At 37.6% G+C, this 14,690-nt stretch overlaps 1 protein-coding gene across 8 annotated transcripts in view; it reads left to right on the top strand.

Moving 5' to 3' along the window:
• Positions 1-14,690, top strand: part of CCDC91 (coiled-coil domain containing 91) — a 113,197-nt gene that overhangs the window by 29,302 nt on the left and 69,205 nt on the right. For all 8 annotated transcript variants that reach the window (XM_053943988.1, XM_053943989.1, XM_053943981.1 and 5 more), the window contains exons 5-6: positions 464-631; positions 3,284-3,388. In XM_053943988.1, coding sequence (XP_053799963.1) covers positions 464-631; positions 3,284-3,388 — 273 coding nt within the window. The remainder of the gene's footprint in view (positions 1-463; positions 632-3,283; positions 3,389-14,690) is intronic.

The following is a 14,690-nucleotide window of genomic DNA, read 5'->3' as shown; positions in this document are numbered from 1 at the left end:
GTTGAAAAAGTGGCAGCTGAATTAATGTACCAGTTTTTTTCCTTGGAGTTCTTTTGTGGTGGAAAAAAAGTTTTTGTCCCTTCCTTTATTTATGTTAAAGGGGAGAAATAAAGCTTTGAATTTTGTTATGTGTACCGCAAAATGTTTTAAACATCTTAAACAAATTTATTTGTGTTCTTTTCTGAAACTGTGGGCTTACCATCAGTGTTTCACCTGTTTTCTGTACTTCCACAGTTTACTGAAACAGCAGTCACTAAATGTTTAGAGATGTCTGGATTACTTTTAGTCTCTTAGTCTAGCCTAAGGATGAGATATTTATTTTAGCACAAACCCTTTGTATTCCCTCTCTGTGACCACTGATTGCAGTGTGCACTGGGTGAAAACATGGAATGACTAATCTAAGGAGAGTTTCCCTGAGGCATTGAGAGAGGTGATTCAGTTCCCCTTTTCTCCTATGAACCAGACTCAAGAAGATACTCCAGTTTCCTCTTCAAATGTAATTGAAGACAAGACTTCAGCTGATGCTGAGACAAAGAGAGCAAATGAACCCAAGAGCTGCCTTCAACAAGCTGTTGCAAACCTCGAAATCAAGCTTTGCAGTGCTGAAGAGGAAAAACTAAAAATCAAAAAGGTATGAATAGTCATTTTGAAGGAAAGCATTTGGCATTTATATAGGAATTAAATATAGGTGGAGCTGGCAGAGATTTAAAATTAATTTGAAATAATTTTTTTTCATAGAAATTAGCCAAATTCCAGAGAACCTGGCCAAATTTAGAATCATAGACTTCCAAGACTATAAATTTCAACCTGTGCTAGATCCCCACCTTCTCACCAACACAGAGCACTGAGTGCCACATCCAGGCATTCCCTGGACAGTTCCAAGGATGGGGACTCCACCACCTCCCTGGGCACCCCCTGCCAGTGCCTGACTCCCTTTTCCATGGAGAAATTCCTCCTGATGTCCAACCTGAACCTCCCCTGGCACAGCTTGAGGCCATTTCCTCTTGTCCTGTCCCTTTGTCCTGGGAGCAGAGCCTGACCCCCACCTGGTTACAAGAGATAAGTTCCCCTTGAGTCTTTGTTTTTTCCAGGCTGAGCCCCCACTGCTCCCTCAGCCTCTTCTCATCAGATTTGTGCTCCAGACCCTTCCCCATCTCTATTGTCCTTTTCTGGATGCTCTCTAGAGACTGGCAAGAAATGGGCACACCACTCAATTTAGCCGAAATACTTTTTTTTAGGTCTGATGTCTATTTTAGGTTGAATTTTTCAAAACTGTCAGGAAAAAAAAAACACCTTTTTTAGCCTAATTGATTAAAAAAAAAAAGGATAAAAAAAAAGATACAAGCTTTCTCAGCATTTTTTTTGGGGGGGTGGGAGCTCTAGTAGCTAAATTCTTCATATTCCTTCTGCCCTGAATACAATATGAGCACCAAGCAGAGCTGTGCCTGCAGTTACATATCTAAGTTAGGAAAAGGCCACTGAGGCATGGCAGAGTGAGTTCAACTTCTGTTATTCTTAATACTGTTTCTTGGGAGGCCTCAAGTTATGCTGGGGAAAGAGAAAACAGCTTTTTAGAAATGAAAATGAGGGTGAATAACTGGAGCCAAGGATGAGGAGGTCTGGAATGGGCTGGTTTTGCTGAGCGTGTGAAGGGAAGGTTGAAGGGAAGCAGGAATACAGGCTGGAAGAGGACAGCTTGAGAGAGAGGCTTTAGATTGGTATTCCAGAGCCTGTTTGACTATTTTGTCCAAAAGCAGGGTTGAACTAAGAAGACCTGCTCTTTCTGTCCTCCTCATGACCCTCTCAGTCGTGCCTTTATTTGAATAGCTGTGCAGTGACCTGGCAGGTTATTTGTTTCTATACTGGCTTCCTGAATGGCTTGGAGAAATAGTTGCTCTCGAGCAACTGAAAGGGTGCCAGCAGCTTATGTATAATAGCAATGGCTGCGTTAAGGAAAAATAAAAATATTTAGCTCTTTGTACAGCAAATAATTTTGAAGTTTATTGTCGGTGGTGTTATTCTCCTTCCTCTCTACAGGTTCATGTTGAGCAGGCTTCCAGAGTGGCTCTGTGCAATATCCCATAATATTTTAAGATTTTTGGAGACGTAGATAGGGATTATTGTATGCATCCATATATGTAATAGGATTCCTGCCTTTCTGTGCCTGGCTCTTGGCGGCCGCGGGACGGAGGTTGGCCGCTCGCTGTCCCGCTGGTGGCCGCAGGACAGACACGGAGCGGCCGCCCCGAGTCTCTGCGGGACTGTCGCGGGTGGCCGTGATTGCTGCGGCGTGGCCAGCGCAGCAGAGGCACAGGGCACGGGGAAACCGAGGCACGGGAATAAGGGAAGGACACTTGTCTGAGTCTCCAAGGGTTTAATCTCCAAGTGGGGCAGAGCAAGTGACAAATCTGAGCCTGAAGGGGCTACTTTTAAAGGGTGGAGGGAACACGGGGAGGACACAACCTTTGACCAGCAGGAGGGCCTCAGGGGAGGGGTGCAGGGTAAGGCTCCCCAAAAGAAGCCAACACGGGGAGGGAGCAAACCCTACAACCCAATTCTGCTCCGAGGAAGGGGTGAAAGGCAGGGAACACTCCAGAACCAAAGGAGAGTGCTGTCTTTGACAGGGGTAAGACAAGGGAACAAGGGAGGCGTACAGGGAGACTGACAAGTGAATTGAAATCCATTTTGGTGGGGAAAACTGTAGTGAACAACTCAGGGCTGAACCATTAGGGAAGCCAAATAGGGTACATAGAACAATTATAACTTATAACAAGGAATATCAAAACATACTACAGAAGAACCAACTGTAAAATAACAGACTACCACACCTTTTCAGTGAAAACATTAGCTGACAGTACATTTAATATGCTACATTTCAAGTGCAAAAAGGCAGAGCAAGATACTAAAAATACGAAAATAATTGGAACAGAATAGAATAGCTCCAGCTGGCAGGGACCTGTAACAACAGATCCAGCTGCCTGAACCCTTCAGAGTTCAGAAGAAGTTAGAGGATGTTATTAAGGGCACCTTGGCCACTTCACATGGGTGATTCCTTATACATGGGACATGCCTTGAGTTTTAAATACCTCACACTTGAAAATACTGTGCCAATTTAAAGACTGCAGTCACATTTTCCTTGCACAACCCTTTATTGCTGTCATAATTAATAGAGCAAAATCACAGTTATCAGAAATTAAATTAGTTTGAATGGTTTAATGAATCTGTATTTTCATAATTCAAAAATGTTTGTAATTTCATGTGTTTTATTTTACAAACTTTATAGGAATTGGAATATTTGCTGGAAAAACATGGTGTGCTAGAAATGGATTTATTGAAAGAAAAAAAAGAAAAAGTGCTTTTACATCAAGATCATTACAAGACGCTCCAGGTAATTTCTTTCTTGTAGTATCTTTGTTTTTCTGGAGGGTTTTTTATAGAGTATATTTATGTCCAACAAATGTTCTTTTTGGCATCAGTGGGCCTGTTCCAAAGCCTTTTGAATTTAAAGAATTTCTAAGGTTTTTAGATCAGAGCTTGATTTTTTACATTAGCAGGAATGTAAGTTTAATATCCCACTTGCCTAACTACATTTTTGTAACTCAGAACACTCTTCCTTGTTAGGACCTATTTCGTAAAACAGATGTAAAGAAAACCACTTTGCTCAGTAGTTGTGTTTAACAGCATGACTTAGCATGTTCTAGAGTGCTATGGCCAACCGTTTCTGCTGTTTTACCTAACTTCAATATGGAATAATTCATGCTGCATAATACAAGTCTGTTAAGTGTAATTAGATGATAGACAGTGAAATTAGAATTGTTTCCATTGTAAAAGTTAACATCTTCCATTAAATACACGTGTAAAGTTTCACATCCCAGACAAAATTTTCATTGAAGTTTTCAGTCAACTTCCAGTGTTAGAGCAAAGCAAACTATGTTTCAGCATTTCAGAAGCTTGTGTCTGTAACTCAGCTTCACTTAATTTTTTTTGCTGCTGTGGATGGCCTTTAATAGCTATTGCATTGTTTCCCATTTTTATTTAAAGGGTTGCTGTTGTAATTTGTTTTGAATTCCTGACAGCAGTACATTCTGGAATTTACAGTAATACAATTATCTAATACTGGTCTTTTTCCTTTTTTGTGTGTAACACTTTACTCAATGAAAGAAATGTTTGCTTAACCATGATATAAAAGGAAGTTTAACTTAAAACCCTCATGATTTATGGAGTACCACAGTGGTTAAAGTTATTGGTTATCCTAAACAATAGAATGGATGGATTTCATGTTGCTAATACTTAACTTCTGCTTGAAGATCACTGTGGATTTGAACAGCGGAAATGCTGCTGAGGTTTGCAGCTATCAGTCGTATTATAACTCTTTGAGTCAGGTACTTCTGTTTTCAAAAATGACAAAAAAAGGGTCATAACCTTTAACTTTGTAGAAATGCTCATGTTCCCCTTGATGTCTTGTGGGTACAGCCAGAATCAAACCAGAGGAGAAAAGTGAGTCATGCTTCTAAGAGCTGACTGTTAAAGTTACTTCCATGAGACTTCAATTGTGGATGCCTTCTGTTACTACAGCTTTTAGTTCCTTTTGTCTTTCTCCTCTGCCTCCTGCAACACGAAGGTCACCACTTGTGGCCACACATGGAGCTGGCAGCTCCCAAGGACAGATGTCTGTGCCACTGGCTTTGCCTTTTCCACTGGTTATTAGTGCTGGTTATTGGTGCTGTTGACTTGAAAAGCTTTAAAGTAGACTGCAGTGGATCCTCTGGCACAGCTTTGGGAACTCTCAGGATGAGATTTCCAATGGAACCGATGCCAGCATCCAAAGCTGTAGGTGTGCATTGACTTAATTTCTTTTAAATGAAATTGCTGTGTTAATGTTTGAGTAAAAAGTATAAAAACCAATGCCTCAGGAGACTTTCCTAACTGCCTTTTACGTGAACATGCACTGTTTCATGCACCTTTATTTTTACTAATTAACTGGCTTCTGGCACTTGTGGAAGGGAATTCTCAAAAGCTGCTCTAGATATAACAAAGTCAGTCAGTTAATCTGATTTTTAACAAGGCAGGATTTAGATAACACCCTTTTTTTTTTGAAGAAGAAGTTACTTAGTGAAGTGCTTAGTTCTGAGAGAAGATTTCAGTGATCTTTGTCAACTAAGTCACTAATCTAATCTTTTTACATCTTTTCCTATTGGTTTCTGCCTCAGTCGAGGGTGCCAGTTATGTTACCACAGTTTTGTTCTCACAAAATTGCATCAATTAATTATGTTTTAGGTTTTTTGATATAGAAAAAAATAACTTTGAAAAGCAAGGCAGGAACATAAAAATATTTTCTCTAAGCTGGGTTACCATTTTAATTAAGCAAGTTTTGTTCTGGACTAGTCACAAACTTTCTTCATCATAGGTGTGCAAAAAAAGCCCTAAACTGAATTAAGTAGTTCTGAAAATTGAAGAATTGAAGGCTAGTGATAATCACTATTCCTAAGCATGGGAGGCAGAATTCCAAATCTTTGGTACAGTGTTAACATTTAACAAATGGATGACAATAGAGTTATCATACCACATATTTATCATTGTGTAAAACAAAAAAGTAAAAAGTTCTGTGTTTCACCAAAATAAAATTAGCTTTTAAAAAATTCAAGATTGAACAGACCATCTAGTATTTTCACATTCTTAACATTATTTCCATATGTGACTGCAACAACCAGAGACAGTAAAGGAGCAGCAGTGGGTTCATAAACAGAATAAACAAATTGCTATTAACTGCTATTATAGAGTTGTTTGGATATTTAATGCAATGGTCTCTTTGAGATCTTGAATTTGTATAAGCTAATAAAATTAGTTATGATTCCCACATTCCTACTTCAGTGTTTGTACTATTTAAGAGGCAGAATAACATAGTATATTTCTAACTTCTTTACTTGCAAATTGGAACTGAGTTAAAATTGCTGCGGGAAGTGTAATTTTAGGGGTTTTGACTTGTGTGCAGTGTTGTAACCATAAAGTTGCAATCTTAGCCTTATAGTTCCTTGCTTATTTTAGACAGCAGAGAAACAAGTGCAAATTATGTCTGATTTTTATATTTTCTTGATTAGTATGTCAGTTTTATATTTTTCCCTTTTTTGATCAGACTATATATATTCATCTCAACTTTTAACACTTCAGCTCTTCCTGAGGTGTGAGTTGCTACATATTTTTAAGTCATTTGAGGATAGTAAGTCATACAAGGTTTTGAAGATAATGGAGATTTAGTGGTCACTTAATCATAGAAATCTAAAATTTTGTTGTAGCTACATTACAATGTATTGTAGGAATAAGCAAAAGCTGCATTTTAAAACTACCACATTCCAATTTGTAATACAGTGAAAACCATCAATAGCAAAATTAACATTCCTGTTCAGTAGGTGATGTTCTCTTGTTCACAAATCACTGAGGGAACACTTAATTTGAGAAGGGAAAGTAGTGCCTGGTTTCCACTGCTCTGAAGAGGAACTTAATTCTTCGGACAGATTGTTTAGCTGATAAGGCCCCTGATGTTTGGTCTGTCTACAGACAACTGGTTTTGATGATTCACTGACAACTGGATCATACTTTTCACTGCTATTTGTTTGATTTACCACACACTCACATTTGAAGAAGTGCTGCATTGCCACTGGAAAAATTCTAGTTGCAGTTAAACACATTTTTTCCCATCATCATCCCTTTCTGGAAGTTATGCAGGTTGTTTTTCTAAAGAACAGTCTAGTTGCTGTGGTGTGACCTTTCTCTTTGAAATAAATTTCTCTTTTATCTTTCGACAATGGACTTCCATTCTTCTAACTTAACAAACCTGTAGTTGTTAACTGACAGTTAAAACACCAACAGTTTCTTTTCGTTTGGAGACCATTGTTTCTGTTCCATCTTTCTTTACCAAACATCTTAGAAATTTTTATTTTAAAGGAGACTTTAATGTGCTTTTTTTATGTAGCAGTATTGCTGTTATTGCAAAGAATCATGATTGGAAATGAATTGGTTGTTAGTGTGACTTTATGTAACATTTTTGTGTGTAAGAAAGCAGGTCAGATAGGCTCCTTGTTTGAGTGGTTTTTCAGAAGGGCAGGAGAGGAAGATTATCCTAAGGAAAACATTGATAGAACAGTACAGAATGATCCAAAGGAAGTTCACTAGGTCATGCAGTAACACCTATCTGGGAGTAAAGGTAGCAATAACCTATGTTCAGTCATTGCAGGTGTTAGGTGTTGTTTCATTTATGTATTTCCATGGCTGTTGATGTTTTGGGAGATTTTTCATTTGAGTACCTCTACAAATGTCACATTTAAATTATACAGCTTGACATTATGAGGAAAAGTCTTTAAATGCAGTTATATAAAGATAGAAAATGGTAAACCTGATATTTTGAGCCAGTTTGTTCCCTCTTAACTCTGAAGGATGACTTTATTTTTATTTTGATTAATATCTCTTGTTGTTTTGAAGGTTTTTATATACAAGACCCATATATCATACAAATTCACATGGACCAGGATGCATATTTGGTGGTGTCTGTCTCTTTGTTTTTGAAGTTAGTGCTTCTACTTCCCTTTTATGCCAGAGTTTAGTGATGTTCATCCATGCAGGCCTCCTGCTGCCTGTGCTTGACTTCCCACTTGTCCCTTTGGACCATTCTTGGGTTTGGAGGAGATAATCCCTGAGCAGGAACCAGCTCCTTTGGAGCTTTCTCTTTAGGGTCGTGTCCCATGTCCCAGTCAGGTCCCAAAGAGGCTGAAGCCTTCTTCCCTCAAGTCCAGTGTTGTGATCCTTGTTTTTGTCCTTCTCCTGAACTCACCATCTCATGGTCACTGCAGTCAGGGCAGATCTTCACATCCTCAGAGTCCTCCCATGTTTTTAAGGCTCAGGTCCAGCAGAGTGCCTCGTGGGTTGTTCCTCAGCTGCCTGTGTTCCAGGGCTTGTTATCCGTGTGCCCCTGGAGTCTCCTGGATCTCTGCATTGTCCCACTGGCAGATTCTGGGGTTGGACACATTCCTTGTGAGGAATCACATAAGGCTCCCTCCTGTTCTCTGGAGAAGGTCCCACCTGCCCTCATCCTTCTGGAGACTGTCTGGCACAGCAATTCCCACTCTGTTGGCCCACCTGCTAATCCTGACCCCCAAATCCTTCACTGATTCCCTACCCCAAAACAGAGCTGCACACATTCCAACTCCTCCCTCACACGCGAGGTGACGCCCTGTCATCGCCTTCCTGGCCTTTCCTTCCAGGACAGTGCATTTATGATCCTGGAAAAGGTGTTCTGCAGGAGGTTGGAAACAGGTCTTGGAGGTAGGTGGTTTTTATGGCTGGAGTACTAGAAAATGTATGTTTTCTTACAAAACTAATATATGACTTACATCCTGTTAAACACTATCTTCTAAGAAAATATTTAGGTTGGTTTTAGGTGCAGACATAGAGGAGACAGAATGTTAATAACAAAAAAAACATAGGTGTGAAAAAAAAGTTTATGTACTGTACCTGCAAACAAATTTATAAATGAGATTCCAGGAAATTTCATGGGTCACAGCAGGGTTTAAAATTATGGAATATGGAAAAAGGGGGAATTTCAGAAAAGACACTTTAACAGATAGCAGTGCATCTTTTTGCTGAACTGCTAAAGGTATTTATGGATATGGCAACAATCCCTTGCCCACCTCTTTTTCAAGTGAGTGCCAGATACCTCACGTTTATTTATTCACCTTTATTTTTTTTTAATGTTACTCTCTGTACTCTTCTTTCAGACACTCATTTTTATTCAAAGTCTTTATTTATTAATAATTTCAGAGCTGTTTACATTTTGGCCTGTTTCCCCCCTGCCCTAACTGCCCCCCTCTCCCTCCCCCAGTTTTGATGTCTTATTTCCTCTAAACTATTTTTCCATTCATGAGGAAAAATAACTTTTTATTTGTATTACAGAAAGATTCTGTATGAATATTTGTATTACAGAAGGATTTCTGTATTTCTGTACAGAAAGATTATGTTTTCCTTTTAAACTTCAATTCTTTTATTAATTGTTTTGTTGTCTTGTTTCAGGATTATTAATTAGAAGAGTGGATGTAAGACTAAGCATTCTAATTTTGTTTTAAAAATATACCTTTCTTATGTTGTTGTGCTGTTATTTAACAGCTTTGAGATGCCCAACTTGCCTTATAATCTGATATTCAGTTACAGTCATAGGGCATGACAAGCATTTTTTTTTATACTTATGTGCCTCCTTTGCCTCCCTGATTTTAAAAGTACTCAAAAAGTCACGCTTAAATAATGCTCATTGTCTTAGTGTGCAAGTAGGTACTAGCAAAAGTTTTTTTAAAACCAAGTTTTGTGTCCTGACTGCTTTGGATGTGTCCTGATCTGTCTTTTGCCAATGCATCCTGGCTTTAAGTGCATTTACTGATTTATGTTCAGTGTGTTAATGTCTGTGACAGCTACTGCACGTGTTCATTTGCACATTCACAGCAAGGGCATTCAGAGGGATTAATTAATTTTTTACTTTTTCTCCTACTTGATATGGAAATTCTACTTAAGAAGGTTGTGAACTGCTCAGATATTTTTAGCACTGCTTGGTTGGAGCTCTTTACCACCAGTCTTGTCGCATCAAGATTTTCACATCAAGATTTTTCTAGCTTTTGTAGGTAGGAGTAGTATCTTGTTGGGTTTTTGAGGGAATAATGAAAATGTGCAAAATTTATTGAAAAAGAAACCTATGTAGAAAGGAACTTGGGTACCTGTATTGCTAAGACAATACTTAAGGCCAGTTATTTGTTATGTGAATAAAATTTAATAGAGATGGAAAAAGTTTAAAGGTGTAGCAGGTTAATGAGCTGTAAAATTTTCAGCAATCTGCAGCTATTCATATTTTATTAATGAACTGTGAACCAGCAAGCTGATTTAGCAGTTAAAGGGAAATGTTGCAATGCTTGCAGGACAGTTGCCTGTTACTTGGCGTGCACCTCCGTAAAAAATGTGGGGAATGGTGCCAAAGCATCTCCATGTCTCTGGGTCCACTCCAGTCCTGTTTGTGTTCAGTGTGAGGCATCTGAGACAGGGTAATTATTGTGAGTACCTGAGTGTGGTAAGCACATTTACCGACATCAACAACAACCTGAGCATTACTCACCACCAAAATAGTAAATCCTAGCCAATATTAGCCAAAATTAGTCAATACTTTTAAAATAATTTGTACTTCCTGTTTATACACATGGAGGCATAAGATGCACAGCAAATATCAGGATGATGTTTTGGGGAGAAATATGAAGGATTGTCCCTTCATTGTCCTCTACCTGTTGAACTGTCTTACTTGGTTTATAATTCATTAATAAACTATGAATGACTGCAGAATGCAGCTTAATACATTACGGAAACTTTTATTGCTAAATTAACCTGCTACACCTTTAAATTTACTTTTTCAATCTGTATTAAATTTTATTCATATATAGTATACACTTGATATTGAAACACAGTTTACTTGTGTTTCTAAACCCAGCTGAAATGTATAATTTGCCAAGTATTAAGGAAATTTATTTGTATAAATATGTTGTAATCTAACTTACTCACACACTGGAAGTTACAGCCAAGAAACTCTTGTGATTTGCATATAAAAGTTGAATTTATTCATCCCTTCTAAGTTCCCTTGGAAACCTCCTTATTAATTATGACTATACATTTTTTATTTGAGTGAACTGCCAGAATGTTAATACGTAGGCAAAGTGTCAACAAATAACTAATATTTTAAACTACTACTAGAGGTGTGTAACAGGTCACTTCTATATAACTCCTGATATTGAGAAAGCTGTTCCAGAGATAAAGTATTGGTCACTTTATTGTTGCTGCTCCTAAATAAATAAACAACATTTTGCTGCTCAGACTTGTATAAGGTTTTTTCCTCACTAAAGACTTAAAAGGTCCAGAAGAGCATGTGATATTTAAAATAATAATGTACTTAAACTACTGAGAACTTTTTTCACTATTCTTGGCAAAAGTTTTGTCACTGAAAGAAAACTGATATTAATGAAAACCAGAACATCTGTTCTTAAACCTGGAGGATATTGAGATAAAACAGATTTTCCCAGTTCTATCCAATTCCTTAAAAATAAACCTACCATACTGAAGGTATTAATAAACAATGCAGTGTTTTGGTTTTGGATATGCATTACAAGTTAAACCATTCTCAGGGAAATAATCGGTTAGGATGATCAACATTAATTTCCAGAAGTGAGTACCATGATGACAAAATGAAATTATGAAAATGAAGGTCTGAATAATGCTTAAAAATAATCTTAGGCATTGTGATAAAGGACTGAGAGAAATTCTCAATTGCTTCAGTTATTATAATTTTTAAAATATATTTTATATATAAAATATAAATATTAATTTAAATATTCTTGAAGTATTTTAAGAATAATTTCAGCCGGTAAGTCTGTACTTAATGTATTTCCTGTTTATGCATGGAGAACGTAAAGTTTCTGTCCTAAGTTTTCAAAGGGCTGAGTTTATCTGACTTTTGAGATCAGTAAGAAGTGAGTGTGTCATTGAAAAGCAAATTTCCATTGACTTGCTAGGCAGAGAATTTGCAGTAAGTCTTGATAACTTCAGGGAAGCTCAGAAGGAAAACACCGTTTGAGCTCATAAGCAACGAAAAATGTAAAATGTTCTGAAGCTCCCTTATATTCTAACTTTATAACTGGAAAGGTGCTTTTTAGTCTTGAAGAGCCTTCTTGTTAGTGATAAGTAGAAGAGGAGATCCATTTCCATCTTTTTGAGTTAAAACCTAATTGCAAACAGTGTGTAATGCCTGCTTTTGTGAAAATTCTTTGTGAAATACTTTGTTTAAAAGAGTAAATAAAACAAAGGGGGGAAAAAAAACTGAGAAGGGTCAGTAGAGGGAACAATTCTGGGGTTTCATATGGAGTGATTACAACTCCCTTGGGAGTTCCATTACCTGCACAGAATCCCCAGTGGGAAAACAGCTGTGTTCAGCTGGGCTGGTGGGGAGTTCCCTGAGTCCCTGGGACTTGGACTCACTGCTTATTAAGACACATTTCAACTCTGTGTCACTCTAACATGTTCAGTGGTGTTTTAAGATAGATTAGTCTTCGATATCCTATGCTGTTATTTTCTATAAATGTGGTGACAGTTGTCAACTGAGGAAAATTATTCAGGGCTTTATGGAATTCAGCCAGAAATGCAGCGGACATCTCCTATGCCAGAAGAAAGGGGATATTGTAGCTAACAAAGACTGCAGGAATAATTTTAAAATATATCATATTTTGCATATTTTTGTTAGTGAGTTCTCTCATGAATGAGGGTCTAGTGGCACTTGCCATCCTGTTTACATCAAATTTGTCTGACTTTACTTTCACATTTTTTTGAGAAATGACTATTTGTTAAATAAAAATAGCAGCTCTTTGAGGCGTGGTGCAACTCTTATTTTATCAACTTTCAGCACAATCCCATTCTGTCACCACCAATTAAATTACCTTATCCTGTACCAGCGACTGACATAGCTGATGAATCTTCCATTGCACAAGAAACACAGTAGTATTTTTTAAGGAAGAATAAAATTTTTATTCATTTTTATGGTGTTTTGTATTTTTAACTGGTGCTGCACTACTTTACATTTTTAAATGTGGCCTCCAGTCCTTTAAATACCTTTACATGTGCTTAGTAAATCTGCATACATCCAGTTGAGAAGGCTATATTACAGCAGAGTTTGCTTTCCCTTTTTGCAAACACTTTTAGCCAAGAGCCTTACTGTAAGCAATGTTTGTGTCCCTCTGAAGAGGGGAGCTGCTCAGAACGAGAACGTGTCTTAATCATGATTTTTCTCATCTGGGTAAGCCAATTTGTGGGAGGTCTGACGTAGTGTAAAATACCAAGAAGTTTCAAACCAAGCTAAAACACAGCTCAAGATTTCTATCAAACTCAGTCCTAATGCTGCAGCCTTTTAAAAATGTATTTATATTTTAATTTCTCGCGTACAACAAAGGAAGAGTGAGCTTGTTTTTTGCCTCCTTGCCAATTGGCTTGGAGAAAGGAACTGAGGGACTTCGAAAGGGGCGGCATTTTTATGGTCTGGGTTTGTAGAGTTAGAGGAGACAATATTTGTGTCCAAATTAGAATTCCTCTGCTTCTCCCTCTCATTCTTTCAGCAACAACAGGGTTCTTACTGGGGAGGGAAAGTTTTGGCTGCTGTGGGATATTTGGTGGGGTTTTTTGGTTTTGGGGTTTTTTTTAGGGGGGAAAGGGGGAGATTGCCTTTTTGTTCTTAACTGCAGCATATTGAATAGATTAAAGAGGGAGCTGTGGAATTACTGTAATTCAAAATAAAAAATTCAAATATGAGAATCGTGGTTTTAACATCGTTGGAGGGAAGGACAGAGTGAGGGGTATAAGAAAGTGAGGCGTGTTCTAGAAACAAGGAAAAGGCAACAAGGAAAAGATCTGGAGAGTGAATGACTGTCAGACACAGTAATGGGAAAGTCAGTCCCTGCCTCATATTTATGCACTTATCAAAGAATATTTCTTTCAATTTTGTTTCAGTGTTAATATCATCAAGATGAAGAAGTAAATGGATTGTATAAAATGTCAAGAATCTTGTGTTGTATTACTCTTAGACTATATTTTGAAAAGCACAGGTATATGTCTATTTTTGTTATTGTCACTGTACCTTTAGAATTCTGAATCTTTATCTGTATGAATCCATTTACTTTTTGTAATCAATAGTAATACATATTAAAATAGATCAGTTGACATAGCTTAATGATCTGTAATTTTTAAAATTTAATAGGTCTGTGTTTTTAAATCACAGTTCACTTTAAAAAAAAAAAAAAAAAACACACCAAAAACCAGTTAAAACCCAACATAGCTTTTAGTTACCTCTAAGAAATTTAATGTGGTGTCAATCATTGCTGACTCTTTCTGAATGTTCCATCTGATGTTTTCTGGCTTAACTTAGAAAAAAAAAAGATTTTACTTTGGTTTAGTGATTTTAGTGAGACTGCTTTGCTTTGAGGAAGAGATTAGGTTAAATTTATTTTTTTTAAGAGATTGAATAGATTTACCATCTACTCCGCATCCTCAAACATAACTTTTCTCCTTTGAAGTAACTAGGTTTGCAGTTAGTTCAGTACCATCTGTGTCACAGTAATTAAAATAGAGACAGTAATAAATATATGTTACAGTTTTCACCTGGGGTTGATCTTTAGATGTTCAGGTTTATATCTAGGCTCCAAAGTATAAGGGGGTTTTGTGGGAGAGGTGGGGGTGTTGTTTGTTTGTTTGTTTGTTACAAATACTGTAGAATTGGAACTTCATTGGTGTCAGACAGTTTGATGATGTCAGGATGTTGCCATTGATATTTGCTAATCAAGCCCAAGTTCTTTAACACATTCTTGAGAATTAAATACTCTCATCTTGATTTGTCCATCTTATCTGTTGCTTGTAAAAGCACAAAGCAAGGCTTTCTTTCTCCTCCCATGTGTGAATTTGTAAGTGGGGGTTTAGTCACCTCAGAGGTGGGAGGTGGTGAAAGAAATAACCCAAAACAGGCTCTCATGCTTCAACCAGCACAACAATGGGCTGGATTCTGGGGACCCATGCCACATGTACACATACAAATGCACGGTGTCTGGGAAGCAAGCAGAACCTGAGCTTCACCATCTCAG

This window comes from Vidua chalybeata, chromosome 5 (genome assembly GCF_026979565.1).
Source record: "Vidua chalybeata isolate OUT-0048 chromosome 5, bVidCha1 merged haplotype, whole genome shotgun sequence".
NCBI classification, from domain to species: domain Eukaryota; kingdom Metazoa; phylum Chordata; class Aves; order Passeriformes; family Viduidae; genus Vidua; species Vidua chalybeata.
Note: the sequence above shows the minus strand (reverse complement) of the source record. Positions and strands in the feature narration are given on the sequence as shown.